This window comes from Protopterus annectens, chromosome 9.part0, assembly GCF_019279795.1.
Source record: "Protopterus annectens isolate FY-2018-M chromosome 9.part0, PAN1.0, whole genome shotgun sequence".
Lineage (NCBI taxonomy): Eukaryota > Metazoa > Chordata > Ceratodontiformes > Protopteridae > Protopterus > Protopterus annectens.
In genome coordinates this window covers 49044266-49070127 of record NC_056743.1, presented here as the reverse complement: position 1 = coordinate 49070127, position 25862 = coordinate 49044266, and the positions used below count along the sequence as shown (strand labels likewise).

Here is a 25862-nt window from a genome sequence, read left to right as displayed (position 1 = left end):
AAACGTTCCACATGAAACTCTAACTTTCGGTGTGCTATTTTAATTAATAGTAAACATTCTACATGAAACTCTAACTTAGGGTGTGTTAGTTTAATTAATAGTAAACGTTCCACAGGAAACTCTAATTTAGGGTGTGCTAGTTTAATTAATAGTAAATGTTCCACATGAAACTCAAACTTAGGGTGTGCTAATTTAATTAATATTAAACGTTCTACATGAAACTCTAACTTAGGGTGTGCTAGTTTAATTAATAGTAAACGTTCTACATGAAACTCTAACTTAGGGTGTGCTAGTTTAATAAATAGTAAACGTTCAACAGGAAACTCTAACTTAGGGTGTGCTCATTTAATTAATAGTAAATGTTCTACATGAAACTCTAACATAGGGTGTGCTAGTTTAATTAATAGTAAACGTTCCACATGAAACTCTTGCTTAGGGTGTGCTAGTTTAATTAATATTAAACGTTCCGCATGAAACTCTATTTTAGGGTGTGCTACTTTAATTAACAGTAAATATTCCACTAAAGCACTACTTGTTCCAATGACTTAAAATCACTCTGGAATGTCCTTTCTCATAATTTACTAAGGAGTGTCATTCTATACCTGTTTACTGCCAATATTTCTAAAATGTTATAATTTCCACATGAGTTTCTACACACAATTTTAAAATAGTTGCTGTAATATGAATATTCTGATGAAGTCCTGATTACTGTTAGGATGAAAACACTTAACTGGGATTTCATAAAGCATTTTACTTTTTTTCTGAGTGTTTATACTAACTGATATGTAAAGCTATGGAGCACATCATCATGAACCTGATTAACAAAGATATAGGAAATCTCCAAACTCTAGACCCCATGCAATTTGGCTTTGTGAAAGGGAGATCATGCCTGCTCAACCTGGTTGACTTCTTTGAGTCAGTCACCAGGGCTATGGATGAGGGTAAGGCAGTGCATACAGCCTATCTCTATCTCACCAAGGCCTTTGATACCATTCCTCACTCAGGAATTATTGATAAACTCACCAAACTAGGCCTCAACCCTTGTATTACTAGGTGGGTTTCAAACTGGCTGACAGATAGAACACACAGTGTGAAAGTAGAGGATTTAAAGTCAGACTGCCAACCAGTCACAATTGGAGTCCCACAGGGATCAGTTATGGGTCCTCTCCTGTTCGGCATCTACTTCTCAGAAGTCCAGGCCAACACAAAGGGAGTCTGCCTGACCAAGTTCGCAGATGACTGCAAACTGGGAGTCATTATTAACTGCCCAAGTGATGCAGACATCCTACAGAAAGGCCTTACTGAGACCAGTGACTGGTGTCAAAACCATGGTTTTAAGCTTAACTCCAAAAAATGCGCCGTCATCCCCTTTGGTAAAAACTCAGTTCCCACTTATTACCACATCGATGGGAACCCACTGAACACTGAAGGCATTATGATAGATCTGGGGATGCAGGTTGACAGCAACCTCTTCTACGATCACCACATTGCCACTGTGGTCAGAAAGTCCTTCTATGTGGGCACATCTCATTACCTCGGGGTTTGCATCCAGGAAGAAACAGGCAATCATCTCTCTCTACTCTTCCCTCATTAGACCAGTCATCAAGTATAATGCCCCATTTGGCATGTACCTCAGTAGACATCTACAACAGCTGGAGAAGGCACAGAGATACCTCACAAAGAGCATCCTAGGCATTAAACACATGTCCTACATGGATAGACTCAAAAGACTGCAGCTATTCTCTGTCTCTTATGGCCTACTTAGAGGTGATTTCTGCTTGACTTACAAAGCTGTGTCTGACCCAGGTCTGTTAGAAATGCTACATCTAAAGAAATCCCAATCTCTCCACACTACACACTCCAGAGACCTCAACCTCATTACCACAATTAACAGAACATGCTGGAGAGACAAGTTCATAACCCAGAGACTGCCCATGCTCTGGAATAGACTTCCCATACATGTCAAGCAGAGCACTTCTCTGTCCCTCTTCAAGAGAAATCTTGATGAGTGGATGGGTAATAGAAAGTTCACACCGGTGGCTCTACTTGATAGGGGAACTGGGAACTAATGTCAGGCTGCATGATGCCAGGGCACTTCTATGGGCTAGGCTTGTAAAGGCCCCAGGGCCATTAGCCTAGTACACACCTATGAACCTATCACTAGGCTAATGACCTCAGAGGACTTTTTTAAGTATAGCCATGCTTCCCAAGAATCAAACCTTGTATCATGTATCTCTGAGGTAAACACCTTAACCATTATGCCAAACCTCAGCCCAAGTGCAGTATTTCTCTGATTCATTTGGTATCAGTTTCATGGGCATATCTTGGGGTGCTCTTTTGATGAGACCCCTGCCCAAACCTCTCAGACACCACTCCACGCTATATTCCTTGGGGTTGCAGCATGTAAGAAGTATGAACTCAAGCAAAAAAACACCATCCATAGGATGACCACTGCCCCTTCTCTCTATATGAAGGTCTCTGGTCAGCACTACATTGGAGCACCAACTAATGGTAGAAGACCAGAGAGCTAGCATAGCCACTTGAGAGGTACATTGTTTTTCTTGGGTAGCCCTACCCTCCCTTTCATGATGATGCCATACTTAAAGTTATGAAGTGTAGCTGCTGGCATGCCCCTGCTCTTGGCCATATGGCAGTCATGCCTTCACATCTGTACACTGACACACCCCCACCACATGTCTCTCCCCCCTAGGATAGGTGTACCCATTCTCCTTGCCTTCACTTTTTAAGCAGCTGAGTGGCTAGTAAAATTCTGGCTGCCTTGACTATAGTCAGGACTTTATCCCTCTACAACCACCAGCAAGGCTTACAGTTTTAAAATAAGCATTAAGGCAGCCTTGTTTGGCCTTACTGATATATCTGCATTAAATGTCCATTTATGAAACTTAAGAGAGTGTGTGTCAGGTGAACCCTTCTTTTTTGTCTATATTTTCCACTTCAGATTTTAGTAGCCCTGGAAATCTGTGCCATTTAACTACATATAGGCAGTCAGCAAGTCTCAGGTCAAATAAGTTAATGGAATCCTGGTCTGTTTAGCTTGGGACCACTACTCTTGAGCTGCATACTTTTTGAAGACAACATTGTGAGCCTCCACATTATTTTCCTGTTTCAGCTTCTTTAGAGGACCAGAGGGTTTTAGGACCTTCAGTGAAGTGGGCTGCTGGTTCTGCAAGGTGATATTTGTTTCTGTGTGCTAATGAGATGCTTATTAGTAAGGTTATGGTCATGTTTACCAAGCCCTCAGATAATGTTTCAATTTTGCCTAGACCACACAACTGTTAGATTTCCTTCAGACAAATTTTCAAACTGCCAATAAGTATTCTGAGAAAACAACCCCCTGTATTGATATGAGGTTTCCCAAGCCCATAGTCTATTTCATGAAGGTAACCCCTTACGCTGCCACAGGGACCTATCCAAGAATGGTTCTCTGTATGGGCACATGGGTAGCTACAGAAAGTATATCAGTCAACTTAGCCCAGCTGTTCATCCATCACAGGCCAGGTTCATTTCCATTTAAGAGATTGTATTTTGGCTGAGTGAGGAATAAGGTCCATTTCTCTCAGCCTAAACACCTGTATAAATGAAATCAAGGGCTATATATTTCTGGCTGTACACATGGATGACCATTTCTTCCCACAACTTTTTAACCTGTGGAAATCTTGGCTAATTATCCTATCATATGTTAACTTTTTCACTAGAGCTACAGGATTTTGTATTTCTAACTGTATTATAAGGTATTGTGTTTTATCTCCATGTATGCATGTCACTTTGAATTTCTGCTTACACGTTGTTTCTTCCTTGCAGGTATGTTGTGATTTAAGTAATGAAAGGATGATTACTGAATATAGCAATCCCTACATTTCCTTTATACTTACAAAACTTCACAATATGTACCATCAACACAGTCCTGTATTTTGGCTCAACAGAAATATCCTTAGCACTCTATTCAAGATTATCTTGTCTCTCAGTGTTCACTATCTTCTCCATTTTCTTGCTGTTTTCAGTCTATTTCAGAGTGGCTAAATGCCATATTCTCACCTTTTATTCATTTGGTTTGTTTTCTCAGAGTACTCTAGGAGACATTTTGATTCCAGTTTTACTTTTTTGTTACTTACAGATACTTGTTGGCTATAGTCTTCATTGGAAGTAAGTTTACTCTACCCAGGTAGTAATTCTTCTTTAAACCTCTCCCAATGAGCTCCCTCATTCCAGAAATCATTCTTATTGGTGAGTTTTCCCTTCTAAACATTAACCTGCTGTTTAGACGTTTCCATTTCTGGGTCTTTCTGTTTTAGATTGACAGAAAGTTTAGAATTCTGCTCAGGTTGTACATTTTCTATGCTTCCTAATATAATTTCATTAGAAGACACCCTTTTAGTGGGTGTTCCCTTCTCTTAACTTTAGCTAGTCACTTCTTCCTGCTTTGCAACACTTTCAGGCTACAATGAAACTTATATTGTTTGCTTTGCACAAGGATAACAGAGCTACAGTACCCTGGAATCTGTGCTTTTTAGTATTAAATTTGTGTTACTGAACTTGAAAACTGCCATTATTAATTGCATCTAGGTAATCCCTGATCTACATATAAAATTGTAAATTATCACATTTGCTGATATTCAGAAAAATATAATGATCTTCAAACTACAGCACCCAGTTATCAGCAGTTTTTGTAAGGTGGTATAACCATATATCTTTATCACAGGTATTGCTTATTAATCCTCATTGTCTTGTGACTGAGTGAGCAAAATCAAAATTATTCCCTTATTTACTACCTACAATCCCTGGCTTGGAACTCACCTAATAGCTGTCTGACATATTCATGACAACAATATCTGATATAATGTTAACTGATAGATGCACTAATCAGTTGATTCACTGACATAAATCTAATTAAATATAAGAAAACCCATTTGCATATAAGATAGGCTGACAGGAAATTAATTGAATAGAAAGGAATCTGTTTTTGAATAACAAAATGGCAATTAGTCAAACTGAGCTGAACATTTTTATCCGAAACCACTAGAATTCCTTTTAATTAGCAAAGGGATTAATGCAGAAATTTAAATGACACAATTAGAAGCTTATCAGCAAAATGGAAATTTAGTAAACAAAGCAAGAGCAGAAGATAGTTCAGATGAATTCTAAACCATCTGGTAGAGCATATACAATTTGTAAGAAATATAAGCACAGTGATAAACTAGTGACAAAGAGGGTTATTATTTGCAGACTGAATAAAAGCCATACTTACACTAAAGTGTCAAAACTCGTACTCTGTCTAAAATGGTCACCACTTACACCATGACTAAAAGAGTAAGCACTCATGCTAACTAAAGGTGCCACCATTTACACTCTGACTAAAACAGTCAGCACTCAGAGTCTAACTAAAAGGATGAGTACTCACAAACTGACATTAAAAGGATGAGTACTCACACACTGACACAAACATAATCAGTACTCACACACTGATACTATAAGGGTCCCTGATAACTAAAAGAGTTAGTGCTCACACACTGACACTAAAATAATAAGTACTCACTGACCCTAAAGGGTCACTACTCACACAATGACACTAAAAGGGTAAGTACTTACACACTGATGCTAATAGGGTCAGTACAAAAACCCTGACACTAAAAGGGCCAGTACTCACACACTGACACTAAATGGGTCAGTAATCATAGACTGACATTAAAAGGATCAGTACACAAAATAAATGGATCGGTACTTGCAGACTACTTAAGATATGATGCAGCAGCACAAGTTTTATATTATTCCAACATGGAAAATCCTAACTGTACCCCAATCACATAGTGTCAGAATAACTGTATGACCACAAAACTTCCTACATTGTGTCCTGGATCATGATGCTATAACTGTATGGCCATGATGTAGGACACATTTTAGAAAAGGTTCCACAAACACAGTCTTGCCACATAAAGTCCCTAGATGAGGGACCTTACTAAAAGTTTCAGGCAAGAAAGGTCTGCTGTACTTATAAACAATTCAGGTAAGATGTGAGTTTGGGCTCTTTTGCTAGGTTAAACCGTTTTATTATTTTATGCTCCTCCACTGTATACTTGATATTTGCTTTGGCATGTGTCTCGTCTGCTGGTGACCTGACCTTACTTGACACTGCTCATAAACTGAGAGGTGACACCTTTTAGAAGAACAAGTGTAAACATCATTTGACCTTAGTCTGAAAAGTTCATTTTAGACTGCTTAGTGCTTTAATGCAACTTTGTTTACATTATTAGTTTGAGTTACATTTTGACATGAGTATGCCAAAAGCTACAGCGATCGAAAAGGGACAGAGATATGCAATGACCTTTAAGCACTCTGAGTATTTAGACTATAATATTAATTACTGTAGTATAAAACATCAGTTATGCAGCAGCAGAGGGCATGAGACTGCATGGTCCTCTAGACAGCAGTACATGGTATTAATGCCCAAATTAATATAACACACTAAAAAGCTAAATGACTCTGTTACTTGTATACAGTTTTAATTGTGGTTACATAGTCAGCTAGGGTCACCAAAGTTTAACTTAAACTAGATTAACAATACTGTATTCGACAAACAGGGAGACATACATGTGAATGTAGCTCAGTGCAGCAAATGTTTCATCTTTACAAACTTTGTAAATGTAATTGACTGTTTTACACACTTTCTATTCTGTGATGAAGACAGGCATCTGCTTTCTATCAAATTGATATTGAATCATGTCATAAAGCAGATCCTAAAATGATTGATGCCTGTTGTCTCTAAGTTCATATTCTCAGTTCTACTGTTTTGAAAGTAGGTTAATAATTTATGCAAAGTGGAAATGTTTACATAGATAGTTTTATTCCCCAAGTAGGCTCCAGAGAATTTTTCCTCAGGTAGGTAACAAATGTTGGAGGTGTGATGGGGAAGAAAGAGATAATTGGGAACATATTTCCTGGGAGTGTAATGAGTTAGCGGAATTTAAAGATTCCCTGCAGACTGCTCTGTTAGAGATGCTCAGTGAGCAAATTGGTATAACTAAGGAAATAATTTTTCTGAGATATGATGCAGAATTGGAATTGCCTAGACATAGTAAGGCCTTGTTGAGTCTAATTATGGTGGCTGCCAAAAAAGCAATTACTAGAAAGTGGAAATCAAAGTCTAAACCAACTGTACTAAAAGTAGTGAATATAATAACAGAGATAAAACTACTGGAATTGGGATATTTAGAAAAGGGTATGAGCAAATTACATAGGAAAAATGGGAACTGTCGGAACTATACATACAGCAGAGGAATGAGATTTAAAAAAGGCAGGACATAAATGAGTTATATAATGTTTGACTGACAACAATTGGGTAGATTATAAGTGATGTATAATGTTTGCACCTGGGATTGTGTCAATATGGTTTGTGATGTAAAATGCTTGCAACTAGGATTGTGTCAATATGTTTTTTTTTTTCATTTATATAAATGTATGATTGCCTATGTCACATGCCAGTACTGGATGATGGCTGGCGTATTCTAGCTATATACTAGGGAGCATTGCCAAAGCCCCCAGTGCCAAATTTCTTAGTATTTACTTTTGAAATAAGATGTTTTGTTATATTTTTGTACTACATGCTATAATACACAGGCTGACTTTAGAGCTAATCCATTTTCAAAGATAACTGGATATGAAAATTACAATCAGCCTTCCTACCTTTTTATTGTATAAACAGAATGATTGTCAGATATAGTTACAGTTTGATGTAGCTCATGTATCTTAATTAGGGTCAGGACCAGCTAGGATTATTTAGTCCCTTAAAGCAGATAAAGATAAACTGGTGACATCATTGAGCTGTCCGTTTCAGATGTCAACAGCTTAATACCAAATCGTTTTCTCTGGGAGATGCCTTTCTCAATAGACATACAGATGCTGACTGAAATTTTAATAAATTATTCATTTAAATAATAGGATAGTGCTCTCCTTCTGGAATTCAAACATTGTATGAAAACACAAGCAGGATGAAATGTGACATTTCAACAAACATGTACCTTGTGTTGATCAGAAAAGGCCATCTTGAGCAGTTAGGGTGCCTTTAGTAGCACAGATTCATTCCAGATTTTACGAGATGTTCCTGATTATTAATGAATTGTACTGCCCATAATTTGCATGCTAGTAATACTTTGAAACAAGTCTTAACCAACAAAATTATATCTCTGTGTGTGTGCGTGCGTGTGTGTGTGTTCATTTTCTCAGTATGCCATAACACAATTAACAAAGCTTCCCCCACAGGATGATATTTTAGCAGCAGTACAAGCCTTGTATCGTAATAACATTCTTGTGTTTACTTCTCTACAGGTTGTGGAATTGCCATGCTGATAATCTCTGTCCTTATAGCAATATACTACAATATAATTCTGTGCTATACGCTTTTTTACTTGTTCGCCTCGTTTGTATCAGTACTGCCTTGGGCATCATGCAACAATTACTGGAACACTCAAGACTGTATTGACAAGGATACAGTCTTTTTAGGTAAGGATTTTATAGTCATTAATTTAATGTTGCACCAGTTTTTAAACAATTATTGTTGAGAGAGGTATACTCAAAAGTAGTTTTACTATCAGTAAATGTCTGCCTGCGTATGCTAGAGACTGTTGCAGTAAAACACATTAACAAACTGTAATGATATTTATGTCTGTACTCTGGTGCTCCTGACTTTAACCAAGTCTGGGACTCATTGTCATTCAAGCCCAAATAAATGCAGGAAAAATTAATCTGTTATCTAACATGTCTCACAGAAATTTTTTTACCTTAGTACATAATTTCATGTCAATAATCGTTTGATAATAACAGCCAGGTACCGAACCATATAATCATAGAAAGGATAAGGCCCTGATTATTAAACAGCCAGGTACTGAACCATCTAAGGACAGGACCTCTGATTATTAACAGCCATGCACAGAGCCATCTAATAGTAGAAAGGACCAAGTCCTTCATTATTAAAAAGATAAGTATAGAGATGTCTAATCATAGAAAGTACAGGGCAAATGATTATTAAACAGAACTGTCTAATCCCAGAAAATACAGGGTGCATGATTATTACATGTCAAGGTACAGGGCATCTGATTAGTAAATGACCAGGTACAGAACTGTCTAATCAAAGAACAATACAAGGCACCTGACTGACAATGCAGTGGTTGGACAGAGAGGGTGCTAGAGGTTTTAGCTTAATCACTAGGCTGAGATCTGGACCCTATAGCTGTGCCAGTGAGGAGTCTTATTGGGGATCTGGAGAGAAAGGGAGAAACCATCCGCAGACTGACTGTGATCTCTGTGTGCTCTTAGGGGAAATTGTACTTTACTGTGTGTGTACTTGTTGTCCTCCCAATGTGGACACCCTTCACTGGTGCTAGTGGTGAGGATTGAGGATCCTTGATTACTGGGCCAGTGCATGGACATCACACTGATTATTAAACAACCAGGTACAGAACCATCTAATCATTGAAAGCACAGAGCACCTGATTATTAAACAGCCAGGTACAGAACTATCTAATCATCACAGGTGCACCTAATTATTAAACAGACAGGTATGGAACCATCTAATCATCAAAAGGACGGGACACCTGATTATTAGACAGGTAAGGAACCAACTAATCATCGAAGGTACAGGGTACCTGATTATTAAACAGGCAGGTATAGAACCATCTGATCATCAAAAGTACAGGGCACATGAGGTACAGAACCATCTAATCATAGAATGTACAGGCCACCTGATTATTAAACCAGCAGGTACAGAACCATCTAATCATCGAAAGTACAGGGTCCCTGATTGTTAAACAGCCAGGTGCTGGACCATCTAATCATAGAAAGGACAGGGCTCTAGCTTATTAAATAGCAAAGTACAGAATTTTCCATCCGAAGGTGGAACAAATTCCATTGAAAACTTGACATTACTAATTCAAAGCCTGACGTCTTGTGTGGATGAGTTATCGCTGAGACTCAACAATTTCTGTCATACAACACCTCATGTGGCAGAATCTGCTGTTCCAGAAACTAGGGATAACTTGACTTTATCTAATATTTCCCCTGAATGTCTTCCCTTAACTGTTACTACCGGACTGCCTAATGTTTCTGCTCCACTAAAATGTCAGGCACTAGGAAGAAACTCAAATTCGGGGAATTAATGATACAGCCCCTGGTACTTTACCCTTTCTCATGGACTGTTTGAACTTAACTATAGTGCTGCAGTTTCAAATAATATTATGCACACTAATAATCAGTCTACAGTTTGATTAGAGCAAACTGAACCTCACTCTTGAAACATTGAAATACTCTTTCTTAACAAGCAATAAATCAATAATCCAATGAAATTGTCAGCTCACAGCCACTTTTTAGAGACATAACCCATTCAAACATGATGAACAAACACTTAGAATTCAGTGCACTGATTCAGTTTGTTCTGATGAAGTCAATTCATTGATGAAAGCGCTCAACTTGAAATATTGTGTATTTGGACTTCATACTGGTCTTTTATTTGTTTTTATTCATTAAAAGGAGTTTTCCATAGTCCTTTTGGTGCTTTTTTTTGCGGTTTTGATAAATTGAAGGTTGTTAAATATAAAAAACTTCAGAGTGACCAGAGGGATTACAACAATGGCACAGCCTACCTGCCTGTTGCCAATGTCAATCATCCATCTGTTGAATCCGATTTGCCAAATAATTATGAAAGGGAATCTAGACAAGCATCCACCCCTTCTGGCTTAGCGGTCGACACTGAGGCACTGAACACATCAGAATCTGTAACCATTCTTTCACCCAGACGCAGCCAACACATTTTGAGCCAACAAAGAACTAATTCTCAGGATTCTTACACTTCGGGTTTTCAGAACTGCCAAAATGTGAACAATCAGAGACCGGGTGGTTCCAACAACACTTCTCGTCGCAACAAGAAGAACAACAGATGCCGGAGATGATTTCTGGGCTCATATTGAGTCCTGCTGATACTGGTGGTGATGCACTTTATCCCCGATATCTTCTAAACCAAACAGGTGACTTGAAAATCTACAATTTCACTGAGTTGGATGTGCCTAATGAAGGTATAGATATTTTATATATGGGACTGTCATTTGTGCTTCCTAAGCATATGAGTCTTGCCAACACTTTGTTGGACCTAAAGTTGATTGTTTGTAAATTGAATTTAAACATATTATTAGGTAACACCATTTATCTTATTGCTATTCATCGTATTTCTAGCATATTTAATCCCCCCTTCATAATTCATTGTTTGAAAAACTGTGTGAACTTGACTTGAGAAATGTTATGCAGGGACAACTTTATAACAATAGGGCTTCTAAGAATATTATGTTGGAGAATCAATTAAATGCTCTTGATTTTTTGAGAAATTTTAATATTAGAATTCTTAAGCCAGATAAAGGTGGTGATATGGTGTTAATGACTGAGGAAGATTATTCTAATAGAATGTTAAGTATTTTGAGCTCTGAAAATTATGAAAAAGCATCTGTTAATCAACTTCATGGAGCTTATCAACGTATTAAGGCATTATTAAATGACCTATTTATTGATTGTATGGTTGATATAGATACATAGAACTACTTGACTATACCATCTCCAGTTACACCTTCCATATTTGGGCTTCCTAAGTTACATAAGAACTTAAGTAATCCACCTATTGTTGATGGCCGAAACAGCATTACGTATGGATTTGCTAAAATAGTTGATGCCAAATAGAATAAACATCTTAAGGGTCAGTCACAAATTTGTTGTGATTCCTGGGATTTCCTTAAAACATTAATGGCCTGGACTTTAATGCTGAGTATAATTTTTTAACTATTGACATCCAGGACCTATATACGGTAATCCCATAAACTTTAGGGATAATGTGGACCCGATAATTCTTACATAAACTAGGTGTTGCGGGTGAGGAGATAAATTTGATTGAATTTCTGTTAGATATTATTTTAGCTAATAATTATATCTTATTTGGGGGTGATATATATCTTCAAAAATCAGGGATAGCTATGGGCACCCCCTGTGGGGGAAGCTTTGTTAATTGTGTTATGGCATACTAAGAAAATGAAATGTTATTCTGCCATGACTACTAAACAGCTTGTTGTATGGTATACACGCTATCTAGATAATATATTTGTGATGTTTAATGGTGATGAAACTCATGCTTCTGAATTTGTTCAGAAACTGTCAGAGATGAACACCTTTTTGAAATTCACATTTGAATTTAACAGTGATGCCATAGCATTTTTGGATTTTTTATTAACTAAAGACAGGGTCAATAAATGTTACACTGCTAAAATATATCATAAACTCACATATTCAAATTGTTTTTTACATTTTGAAAGCACTCATCCATAGTACCAAAAGCGGTGTGTTGTAAAAGGACAACTAGTACGGGCAGCCCGAATGACCACCCCAGAACAGGATTTTTTATAATAGTGTCTTTTGCTTAAAGAAATGTTCCTAGCTCATGGCTACCACATAAATTAATTGATGAACTAACATCTGAGGTAAGCGTGAATCGGGTTGGGTTAGACCTATATTGTGTAGCCTTGCAGAAATAGAAGAAGAAAGGTCATATAACTTAACACTACAAAATAGTTTCTTGGCTGATAAAAATGACTGTAATTTTGCATTAACCTTCAGCACCCCCTTTTCACTTGATGCAAAATAGGTAATAAATATTTTATGTAAGAATTGTATTGATGATGCCCAAATTAGGGATAAGATCCCAGACGTACCCAAAATAATTTATAAAAGAGGATTTAATCTCGAAAACATTATTGAGAGGGACTTACCCCATGTATGTTAAAATGTGGATGTTGCAATTATTGTTAATTCATTAAAACTTCGACTAGGTTTTCTATAAGAAACTTTATTTATTCTATTAGTGGTAGATATAATTGCAACAGTCCCAGAGTTGTTTACTTGGCTGAGTGCCAAGGCTGCCCATGGTTTTACATAGGAAAAACCGAAAGACAGCTGAAGCAACGAATTTACGAACATCAGTATACCATACATAGGAAGGATTGCAATAATGCATTAGCCAAGCACATAAATGAATACCCAGGGCATTCTTTTTTATTTCGTGTTATAGAGCAGGTTAAAGAAAACATTAGGGGTGGCCCATGGCATTTATTAGAGCAAAGAGAACTGTGGTGGAAAGTTCTAACCAATGCCTATATGTACCCAGGCCTAAATGAGTCATGTTCTTTAAAATGCTTATTAAGATTAAAATCTTTAGAAAGACACTAATTTGATAAGAATATACTTTTTTATTTATTTGGTCATGGAAATAGTTATAAGATATTCATATTTATAGTTAATTTATTATTTTATTAATTATAATTACATGTTCTAGAGAGGGTGTTATATAGTTATATTTATGTATATATATATATATATATATATATATATATATATATATATATATATATATATATATACTTTTTTTAATGGTGTTTTGTATGTGTATACATATTATATTTTAGTTATGTGTAAATGTTTCTTTAATTGCGAATTGATGACTTGATGATGTCACTTCTGGTAGTTTATTTAAACCAGAAATTTCTTTCTTTCATGTTTTTGTTTGAAGAAGGTCGTACATTGTTACACCCGAAAGAGCTAACAATAAACTTGTAAGGTCTGGTATACCACGTTGCCTATTTTGTTTGTTTTTGCAGTTTGATTTTTGTTTTGTGATAAGTTTCTGCCTGTCTATGATAGCACTGGGCTGAAATCTAATTTATAGACAGTGCAGTATTACAGCCACAGTTTTTTATTGGATGTGGGAATGACAAGGATTGTTTGAACAGAATACAACAATACTGCACACAGGGCTCAGCACTGTTTTCCCACCAAGGAAATGGAAGAAAGCAACAGAAAAGTAGCGAGGAATTCATACAAAAATGCCTGCCTCCAGAATACAGCAACAGCGGTTCATTTCTCTGCTACAGAACCATTGCCACTCATTCTTAGAAGTTAACACCTGACCAAAAAAATAGCTAGAAAACATATAAAGCAGCAATGAAATTGAGAAATAGCAGAGGAAAACACTAAATCAGATACCAGAGACATTTTAGCAATGTAGTACCGGCTAGGCTTCTGTACAAACAGGACAAAACCATTTTTAACCAAGCAATAAAAAAAACTAAATAAAATATCACTTAAACTGTATAATTCACTATGTAACTATAAATGCAATGGAAGACAAATATTTTCCTGTTTTCTAAATGAGGAGTCACTCAAAATGCAAACTTTAGTCATTTTAGACCATATCAGGTATGTTATCATGTCCTATTGAGGAAGCATTTAACAGCATAGTAGATATTCTACACACGCCGTTTTAGTAGGGATGTTGGCAGTTCTTATCCTCTGTTATTAATCTGTTGTTAGATCACTTATTAAATATTGTGCCTCAGTGTGTCCGTATAATATTACACAAATAAAGAGACTGGCAGAAAATACAAAGGTTATATAAGAGGCAGATTATTACATTTGGAAATTATAATCATAGACAGAAATTGGAGAAATTGTCCCTGTTTAATACAAGTTACAGTCCTCTAATCGGTGATCTTTTATTGCTAGACAAAGCAGTGTATAACAGGAGCAATGTAGTTGATTTAAATATTTAAAAACAAGTAATCTCCGTGGTATCCCCGAAGTCTCAAAACAACCCACTAAAGTGTAGTAGGACCAAAAACAAAACAGTGCAAGAAACTTCTCTATGTGGAAGATTTTCAGTACATATATTTCTAGTTAATCACTGTATATTAATCAGATCAGACAACAGTAGTAGTAGTAGATGTAGCGAACGTAAACTCGTCTTAAGTCAAAACAAAACCAAAACAAAAAATAATAATAGAAAATATATAATTGTACAGCATTACTAAGTATACAAAAGTAATCCAAGCAAGGCAGGCAGTCTGTTTCCAGTCGAAAATCCTTTAAGTACACAGACAGGTGATCCAAGTAAAACAAAAATAGAGTAATAATTTCCTCACAAGCTTTCTAAATATATATATATACTTTTTATCAGGCATGGGAGTGGTTTATTGTGCTGTAAAACAAAGTGTTATTGGTACACATGATAAATTCACATCCCTTCCCCCATCAGTGTGACATTCAAGCTGGTCCTGCCCTACTTAGTAGCTGTCATAATAATATATAACCCTTATGTACTTTAAATAAAATTTATAATGATGTTGTACTTCTTATTTAATTAGATTATTAAGTAGATTATTTAGTCTGTGATTTTATCCAAGACACTATACTACATGGCTGGAAATTTATCAACCTTAGTTCATTTGGCAATCAAAAAATATATATAAATATATACATATACATTTTGCATGTAAAAATCAGTTTCTATTTTTATAACCTATTGTTAACAAAGATTGCTTTCATCCTTCTAGACTCCTTCAGGTCTGACTATGCAAGAACCCTAAAAACAATCTATAAAAATATATATAATTGTATAATTAGTTAGTATTGTTATTACACATCATTTTGAATCTTCTTCTTTCGGCTTTTCACGGTTAAGGGTCGCCACAGTGGATCATCCGTCCGCTCATGATTGACAGTGGAGTTTTATGGTGTCGAGTTGCCAGCCCAATGCCCGTTAGGGCCAGTTTAGAGTGTCCAATCCACCCACAGCATGTCTTTGGGATGTGGGAGGAAACCGGAGCACCCGGACGAAACCCATGCGACCACAGGGAGGACATGCAGACTCCGCACAGAAGGCACCCCAGCCAAGAATCAAACCAGAGAACTTCTTACTGTGAGGCAGCAATGCTAACCGCTGCACCACCGTGGCCGCCTGTATTACACATCATTTTGAATAAAGTGGAAAAAAAAAACAGGAAAAAAATAAAAATAAGAAAAAATGTATGTATGATGATGGAAACTATTTTAATTACAACTGATTTAAAATGGTATTTAAAAACCAACTGGTAGAATAAAATAAAATAAAATAAATTAGTCATGTAAACAATGTGGCAATTTTCTACATTTCACTTTTAATTGAACAGTAGTAGTATAGTCCAGGCTTCCTAAAAGAGTTCAGCTTTAATTGCCACATGAGTTCATGTTAGAAACTAGGAACATATTTAGAGAGGTATCAGTAAAAAAGAGACATTTTCATACCAGATCAGGTTTATGGTGGAATGTGCTACCATTTGCAATAAGAAAACTGGATAACATAAGTATTTTAAAGAAAGTTCTGGACAATCGAGAAGAAAAAGCAGTTTTTGATTTCTCTTTAATTGGTGGCAAACTCTTTCAAGGTCTTTAATATGCTTTGAGTTTGATTTATTGAAGTGTGACCAGCAAAGAACATCTTCAGTACAACTCTTTAGTGATGATGGTGGGGTTAGAGAAATTCGGAGATAAGTGGGGTTTGGATAGTCATCTCTGGGTAAAAGTTTTCTGAATGTGTTTGCTAATGTAATGGGAATATTTACTGGATCACAGTACACGGTACTAATTCTGAATAAGTTCAGAGCAGTGTTAGGTGTTATTTCTTAATTTCCTAAAGTACCCAAAAGAGGACTTATAATCGCCCTTAGCTTCAGATGATAGACCACAATTCATGGGCTGCTTTAGTAGACCTAATATTTTTTCTGTTTTTTTTTTCAGTTTTCTGATGTTAACCATGGTAACAGGGTTTTTGATCTGTTGTATACTTTCAATGAGTTTTTTATATTTTATTGTAGAGTTTATGTTGGTAGACCACAAGGTTTTTTTTTAATTTCCCATTATATTTAGATTTGTTCCGACTACCAGTTTTATACACTTAATTAGGTGAGCATTGACTTCTCTGTGAAGCTACAGGCAATGAGTTCTCAGTTTCTCTCACAAAAAGAAAGTCAGGAATTAATTCCAAATGTTATACCCCTTAAAGGCAAAGATGGTGCAGCTATTTACTGGAATTATTATTATTATTATTTATTTTTTGCAAAGTCATGCTTGGGCGCATTGGAATTGATTTTCTCATTACGGCAGTGTGCCCTCATGAAACGTACTCATCTCTGTTTCATTTTAATCTCTGTGCCTCTTTTAACTCTGCTGAATGGTTTGACCTATAGGGGAAAGCAGGTTAATTGGATGGTATAGCCAGTTATGGGAGGTAGTTCTGCTGTCTATCATGGCCCTATCTTCCTTATGTTCTGCCATATTAGTAAGCTGCTGTTTGCAATGAGTGTGGCCTCCGGAGCATTCCAGCTTGGATCCAAAGCCACCAAGGTCCACAAGCCTACCTGCACACACAGCCTGGCTGCTGCTATGAGCCTCAGTCTCCACGTAGGCTACAGAAGTGGCCATCCACCACCAGTGTGTCACTCCAGCCTTTCTCCCAGAGAGGGAGATGAGGAAAGCCTGTTCACTTCTTCCATCCCCACCACCAGCTCAAACAAGTCTTTGAGTTGCTAATTGAACTGTGGTCACCTGAGTCATAGTCAGTAATTTATCTCTTCTCAAAAATGGACCTGCCAGTTTTGTTAATTCCAGCTGTGAGATGTTATTATAATTGGACATTTGAGTTGTTCTTCGCAGCATCAAAGTGACTTAAGATGGAGTACGTCCTGCTATTGAATGTAATTTTGGAAAACACAAAAAGAGTGAGAGGAGTTTGCCAAAATTACTTTTGATGACAGTGAAGATTGCTTTTTTTTCCCACTATTATGCAACCTTGGACTTGTTATATATAAGTCTGAGGGGACGTCCCACCACATGGGGGGCACGGGGTCTTGGCCCCCTGCACAAAGAAATGTTTTGAGTTTTGCATTGAAGGTGGTTTCAGTGAATGGTTTTATTTTTTTCCGTCCACTGAAATGATGTTTGTATACATGAATCCAGCTTAAATATATCTCTAGTTAGTGTGTATGGGTGTGTAAAATACAGTAAGCTCCAAGGACTACAATTCTTATAGAAGAGTTAATTCTTTCATCACTGGAATGATTACCTCATAGATGTAGAACATGAGAAGGGGACATTTAATGAATTTCACATTGGGAACAGGTTCCCCTTTCCAACAGAAGGCATTTTCCTATATTGTCCAAAGTTAAAGTTCATTGAAGTAGTAGTTAATGCCAATGGATTTCAACAATTTCAACAATTTTAACCATTGAATAATGACATCAAATGTCTTATGATATACCCAAAGATAATTATTTAAAAACATATAGAACCATCATCCAGAATAAATAACAACTGAGGTGATGCAGTCTCAGATAGCATTACTATTTAATAAAAATATTCATAATAGAGCATTTATATACACACTTTTTGAAATGTGGTCTTATCAAATACAGGAAATGCTGAAAGCCAAACAGCTAATTTGGTAAAGTACTCTGAAGCTCTGCAATGCATGACTTTAGACTCCACAACTCATAACTTTACATACCTACATACGGGAAAGTACTCCCAAGCTCTTCAATGCATGAGTTTAGACTCCACAACTCCATAACTTTATATACCTTCTTAATTACTGTAACTCTTCAAAATAGTTTTTAGTGAAAGAATGCAGTTTCTTTCATTTATTCTGATTCCTTTTCAAAAATTAAAAATTGTGTTCTGACCATAACTAGGCATCTGTGCTGTCCAGTTTTCATTCTTCCTCAACATATAGATTTGGATCTGATCCTTAGACCCAAATTGGCCATTTATTTCAGACTTGTTATCCAGTTCTCGAGCTCTTCCCTGTACCATAATGCTCTGCTGTATCCCCAAAGCCTCAGATCGTGTTTGCTACCCAATCCCCCGTAGTACAAACAGAGACAGGAGATGAAGAAAGAAAGATAGGGCTCAAACCTAGAACTGTAGCTTCCAATACAGTCCAGTAGGTCTCTCCAGGAGCTTTGGATGGTGGATGGATGGGGGGAAAGTTGGATTAATCTATAAGGAGACCATGTCCTTACGAAAAACAATGTATGGAGATTTGGAAGACAGAGCCTGGAGTTAAGATATTCTATTTGCATAAGTGATGGCAACCAGGAAAACACTTTTCCATGACAGAAAATTCTCAAGGGTTTCTGTGTTAGACCTTGCAGTACAACTGTCAGGTCGCAAAGTGGAGAGGGATCTTTAACCGGAGTCCTTAAAAGAAAAATTCCTTTCATGAAACCTTTGCATAGTTTAGAAGAAGCCAGAGAAACATGTCTGTTGCCTGTATGAAACTTGGAAATAGCTGCCAGTTGGAGTGTAACTACAGAAAAACTAGCTCCTTCCTCAAACAACATTGTCAAGAATTGTAGAATCATAGAAACTGGGGCAGAAAAGGGATCAATGTCTTTATTCAAAGCCCAGAGAGAGAGAATCTTTACCATTTGCTTTTGTATACTGTTTTGGTTGATTCTTTTTGAAAAGCCAAAATGATATTGTGTACAGTGGGAGAAGGCCTGGTCTGTCTAACTATTACTGTAAGTGGAGTAACCATGCAGTTAGTCTTAGGGCTGAAATGTTGTGATGTTGGATCCCTGATGGGTGTGACATGAGAGCCAAAGTTGGCTCCAGTATCCATGGAGGATAGTGAAGATGAGACTGTAGGAAGGGGAACCATACTTGATGAGACCGTAGGAAGGGGGACCATACTTGATGACACCATAGGAAGGGGAACCATACTTGATGACACCGTAGGAAGGGGAACCATACTTGATGAGACCGTAGGAAGGGGGACCATACTTGATGACACCGTAGGAAGGAGAACCATACTTGATGACACCGTAGGAAGGGGAACCATACTTGATGAGACCGTAGGAAGGGGGACCATACTTGATGAGACCATAGGAAGGGGAACCATACTTGATGAGACCGTAGGAAGGGGAGCCATACTTGATGAGACCGTAGGAAGGGGAACCATACTGCCAAGGCCAGAAAGGCACAATGAGTGTCACTGAGCTCTTCCGTCTGCTTGGTTTCTGTAAGAATTTGGGAATTAGGGGAAGAGGGGTTAAGCATAAAGCAGACCTGTGGTCCAAGCGTGAATCAGCATTTCTCGGTGACTCTCTCTGAGAGAAGATCAGAGGAAAGTACCAGCTGCACTTGTTGTGGAGGGGGGTGACAAATAGATCACAGCAAGGTCAGCCTCAATGCCATAAGATCACCCCCACCACAGACTGATTGAGAGACCACTCGTGGAGTATTGGAATGGATCTGCTTAGCTTGTCCACTGACATGATGCTTTTCCCTGGAATGTGCATAGCAACTAGAAAATGGTCTGAAGAGTTTGCCCATTCCCACACTCTCATTGCCTCTCTGCAAAGGTGGTAAGATCGAATTCTTCCTTGTTTGTTGATGTACCAGACTACAGACATGTCAGTTTGAATAGCAATAATCCTGAAAGTAAGAGCATTTTGAAAGGCTTGAAATGCTAATAGGACTGCTCTCATCTCCAGGACATTGATATGCAACATGGTCTCTTGGAGGGACCACATGACTTGGACTGTTCTTCACAAGAAATGCCCCCCACCCTAATTGAGAAGTGTGCATGGTCACTGTGGCCATAAGGGATGGACAAAGGGCTTGCCTTGATGTAAATCATTGGATTTCAGCCACCAACTAATGTGTCTTCTGCAAACCTGGGTGAGCCTGACTGGATTGGATAGGGGTTGGTATAGAATGGACCACTGCACAGCTAACGTCCATTGTAGAACTTGCACAAAAAGTATGACAAAGGAAGTAATATAATGGCACTGCCATGGAATGTAATGCTTGCAGTACTGACCTTGCTGGAGGAGCTGAGTGAGTAAGGAAAAACTGAACATGAGTCCTTATTTTAGAGATACAATGCCAAGGTAAGGATACTATTTTTTTTTTAGTCTCTAGAAGAGCACCAGTGAAGTCCAGGCTCTGTACTGGGTTTATATTTGACTTGGCATGATTTATAGCTATACACAAAGAGTTGCAAATGTGGAGCAAATAGTCCCTGGCATGTAGAAGTGGGTTTACTTCGGTAGACCGAAATTCCACTTACCTGAAATCCATATTACTGAGATGAAAACGCCAACAGCACCAGAACACCAACATCCCGGAACATCAACTTACCACTCCAGGTGAGTAAATGCTTGGCCATCCTGAAAAAAAAAAACATAAATCGAAGGAAACCAAAACCACTCATGAGGGGGGCTGTGCCCTCCCCACCCCTGTAACTAAATATACCATCTCCGAGATCGCACTACTGCGGGGATGGCCAAGTGTTTACTTGGCTGGAGTGGTAAGTCAGTGTTTTGGGATGTCAATATTCTGGTGCTGTCAGCCTTTTCATCTCGATGATATGGATTTTGGGTAAGTGAAATTTTGGTCTACCGAAGTAGACCTGTAGAAGTAGATCTTTGGAGGGGGCGGTAAGGAACCAGTCATCTAGATATGGGAACATCTGGAATCCTTTCAGTCTCAGTTGAGCTACCACCACTGCCATGCACTTAGTAGTCCAAAGGGCAGGGCACTGAAGTGGCAATGACTGGCTCTCAGCCAAAGGTGAAGATGTCTATTTTGATATGATAGTATGCATCCTGAAGATCTATAGAGCACATCCAATGGTCCTTGTGAAGAAATAGCAGCATGGACTGTATTGTGACCATTTAGAACTTTGCTTTCTTTACAAACTGATTTAAATTGCTTAGATCCAAAACAGGTCTCAGATCCCCTGTTTTTCTTTAGCACTAAAAAGAAGCATGAATAAGTTCAGAATACTGTCTGGTTTGGAGGGACCTTTTGGAGGACACTTTTGTCTAGCAGCTTTAGAATTTCTTGTGTTGCTGCCTTCCTCTGTCTAGGTAGAATGTTGGGAAATTTTGTTCATTTGAGAGGCAAAAGATGGGAAATTGTATGTAATAAACCCTGGATATTATGCTTAGCACCCAAGTATCTTGTGTTATATTTGCCCAGGCCTCTGGGTAAAAGACAATCGACCCCTGACTGTCTCCAGAGTTAGACAGTCAGGCAGCATTTCAGGAGTATTGGAAAAGCCTGTCCAAGAAAGAATCTTGAAAGCCCTGATTTTTGTGGACCTCCTCTGCCTCTAGGGTGATGTCTGCCATTGAATTTCCTCCAATGCCTCTGGAAGAATTGTCACCTTGTAAATCTTCAAAATAAGAAAAAGATAATCTGGACCATCACACTGATTAAAAACAATATTTTTTAAGACAAGCAAACGAAACAAAGCAATGGTGAGTGCTTTCAGGTTAAAAACCCTTCTTCATACAAAGTAACTCAATTACTTTTAAATACATATTAACCAATCAAAAGTCAGTAATGAACCCTCGTCCTTTTCAAAATAGATTTGATAGGAATTACTCCATTTAAACCTGGTGCCCTATCAGCACCAAGATTAATTATCTATCTGGTTTAATTGTATTCTGTTAAATTCTTTAAATCACCCCCCACAGATTATCAGGGTGCTGCTTCACATGCTGATATAAGGCATTATGAATATTAGCTGTATATTTGGCTGACGTGCTGCAATATTCTATCTTTTAATTTACAGTTGGTTTTTCCAACGTAAAATGAACAACACTGTAAATACTGAGTTAGATAAATAATGTTACTGGTGTGACAGCCAGATGGATGATAACGTAAAAGAATTAATACCCCAGGAATAATAATATATTTATTCATCCAATGACTGGGAAAAGTTACTCCCTAAGACAATATGCTGATTGTCAGTAACATTATCTGTCTATCCCAGTGTTTGCAATGTTGTTTGTTTTATAGCAAGCTGTTTTGAGGAGACTGATGAATCCCAGTCCAGGGGTCCCTTGCTTGTAAGCTGATGACTGAGACACATTTATTTGTAGGTATGCATGCAACAGTTACTGCACCACCATGGAAGGGAGTTACTTCAGTCTGAGGCTTAAGTTGCATTTTTCTAGAGTTCTAAATAGCTTTTATTTTGATTAATATAAGATACAGAGTATATAGATGCTATATCAATCATAGATGTTCAAATATCTGTGATTACCGTATCTTAAGCAACTTTGGGAGTTGGGGCAGAATAAAGAAAAAGAAAGTCATCTGACCCCTAACGTATGCTAAGAAATAGTGCAGCTCTGCATAGCATTGCTGGTTGGTTGTGTATTCGTTTTGACATAGTACATACCATATAATGCATCGCTGTTGTTATATCATCCAAGTTTTCAGGCATATTGTACAGGTTGCTGATTCCTGTAAGTCTTCAAAAGATAAATCTGTAGGAATTCCTCTGCTAGGAAGGACTGTAAAAATGCAAGCTGTATATAAAAAGCTACTAGTGAACTGGACTTAAATTATGAAGCTGCCATGTCTTACACTCTGTTTCCATCTGCTGGCTGAAAGTGATATTGTACCAGTAATAAAGGTATTATTATGTTATTAATGTTTATTATGTTGGATATGGATGCTTCTTCCTTAAGTACCTCATTTTCTACTGGTTGATTTAAAAACATATTGACAGGTTAACACTATTTAATATACATCTAATTACTAATTGATAGACATTACTGCCTGGGATATCTGGCATTTGTATTGGAATTCAATGTCACATGATGAAACTGAGTGTATTTTCTCAGTAATGTGCACTGCTCTGAATAAAACTAGAGCAGTGCTGCCCTTCGAGTGTGACGCTAAATTTGGAAAAGGTTATGGAGGTGTAATCTCATGAAAAAAATTAGTTTTAGTTCTTGGTTGTATTGTCATATGTATTTGACTTGTGGGAAGTGTCAGAAGCTATTTTCACTGTATTAATATAGTTATTTATTGTGTATTTTCATATTGCAAGAATGTTGAATATTTGGAGCTTTGTTACATGGCATTAATAATATATATGTATATACACACACACACACACACACACACACACACACACACACACACACACACACACACACACACACACACACACACACACATATATATATGTATACAAACAAACACACAAATGCACAAATGCACACGTACACACAGACACAAAAATGCATGGATTAGTATACATGTGGAAACATCAGCACACTATACCAGCATATAAACAGCTGCCTAGATGTAGCTGTATCCTGTAGGAACAAGTGTAGAACAAACCCCAGAAACAAACCCATATGGTTGAACTATAATATAAACGCGCTTTGTAAAGAAAGGAAATGAATTTTGACCAAACGTAAGAAGAGTAATTCCCAGAGTAACAGAGACCTTGTCACTAAAATAAACAAAGGACCCAGGAGTTTAATAAAATCCACCAAAGACAAGTTCAAGGCTGTAATAGGTACCCCAAGCCAAAGACAAAGAAAAGGCCTTTTTAATTGTTTGTAATCTCAAAAGTACAAATCAGTGTAAGAAACTGTCTGGAAGTTTTTCATTTCAAAACAGTGTAAGAAACTTCTCTGTGTGGAAGATTTTCAGTCCATATATTTCTAGTTAATCGCTGTATATTAATCAGATCAGACAATAGTAGTAGAAGTAGTGAACGTAAACTCGTCAAGTCAAAAAAGTAATAATAGAAAATATATAATTCTACAGCATTTCTAAGTATTCAAAAGTAATCCAAGCAAGGCAGGCAGTCTGTTTCCAGTCGAAAATCCTTTATTAAGTACACAGACAAGCGATCCAAGTAAAACAAAAATAGAGTAATAATTTCCTCACAAGCTTTCTAAATATATATATATATATATATATATATATATATATATATATATATATATATACTTTTTATCAGGCATGGGAGTGGTTTATTGTGCTGTTAAACAAAGTGTTATTGGTACACATGTTAAATTCACATCCCTTCCCCCATCAGTGTGACAATTGAGCTGGTCCTGCCCTACCTAGTAGCTGTCATAATTTCCTGTATGTCTAGTTAATCACTATATATTAAAAATCAGAAAAAAAATCAGAAAATGATAGTAGAGGTAACAAACTTAAAAAGTCCTAAATAAAAAAATAAAAATGTATTTTAAAATATTATTAACATTATACAGAATTATTAACTCTAGTCATACCTCTCAACCTGGAAAAATCAAAAATCTGGACAAAGCCCATGAAATATAGGTACAAATCTGTACGCTGATTAATGTAAAATTTGCATACATAATTACATAACTCCAACCACTCCGATGGAATTGTGGGATACCAACTTTCAAACACAAATCGAAGAACAGAACCAAAATGTAGCACCAGAGTCTCCCTGCAGCCATTCCAATGCCCCATTACCTGGCTATTTCACTCCATTTGCCATAAACACTAATGTGTGCATGCATACTGCTGCTTTACTTCTATAATTATTTGGATGTTATTTTTTTACATTTTATAGCACAATGCACAAACACTAAAAGACATCTGCTAAACAAAACAAAACTGTGTCACAATAAAAATAGCCTTGGCATTAAAACTTCTCTGCCCTTGAAACTCACATTCATTGAAACAACATTGAAACCCACACCACATCCAAAGAAAATGCATCTGGCCAGTGGTGGATAAAGATTACCTTTGGGCTGTTTTCAAATCATAGGCCCCTTGCACAGAAAACAAGAAACATACATGGGTTCTTTGATACATCTTCCTGACTTTATTAAATCATATTCATTGTATAATAATACAGCACACTTGTTAGATTTAAGTTAGAGCTCATTTTAAATTTGTTTGAACATTTTCCAGTAGGCAAGCTGAGGCAAACTGTATGCACAATTGAAAACAGAAAGAACACTGTAAAAAGATTTAATTCTTCTGATGGAAGATGTGTGACTACTAGAAATGTGGCATACAGGCCACAAAGCAAGGTACTGCAATGAATGAAGGTTAGTTTGCTGTTATTTTTTGTATTTCTGTATTGCCTTTCTATATTTTGAATACTGTAGTTTGTTTTCTTTACCTTGTGTTTTGCTTGCATTCTGTTT

General features: G+C 37.1%; 1 protein-coding gene across 2 annotated transcripts in view; it reads left to right on the top strand.

The window, feature by feature from the left end:
• SLC6A5 (solute carrier family 6 member 5) overlaps nucleotides 1-25862 on the top strand; it is a 1534607-nt gene that overhangs the window by 551222 nt on the left and 957523 nt on the right. For both annotated transcript variants that reach the window (XM_044082549.1, XM_044082548.1), the window contains exon 5: nucleotides 8341-8514. In XM_044082549.1, coding sequence (XP_043938484.1) covers nucleotides 8341-8514 — 174 coding nt within the window. The remainder of the gene's footprint in view (nucleotides 1-8340; nucleotides 8515-25862) is intronic.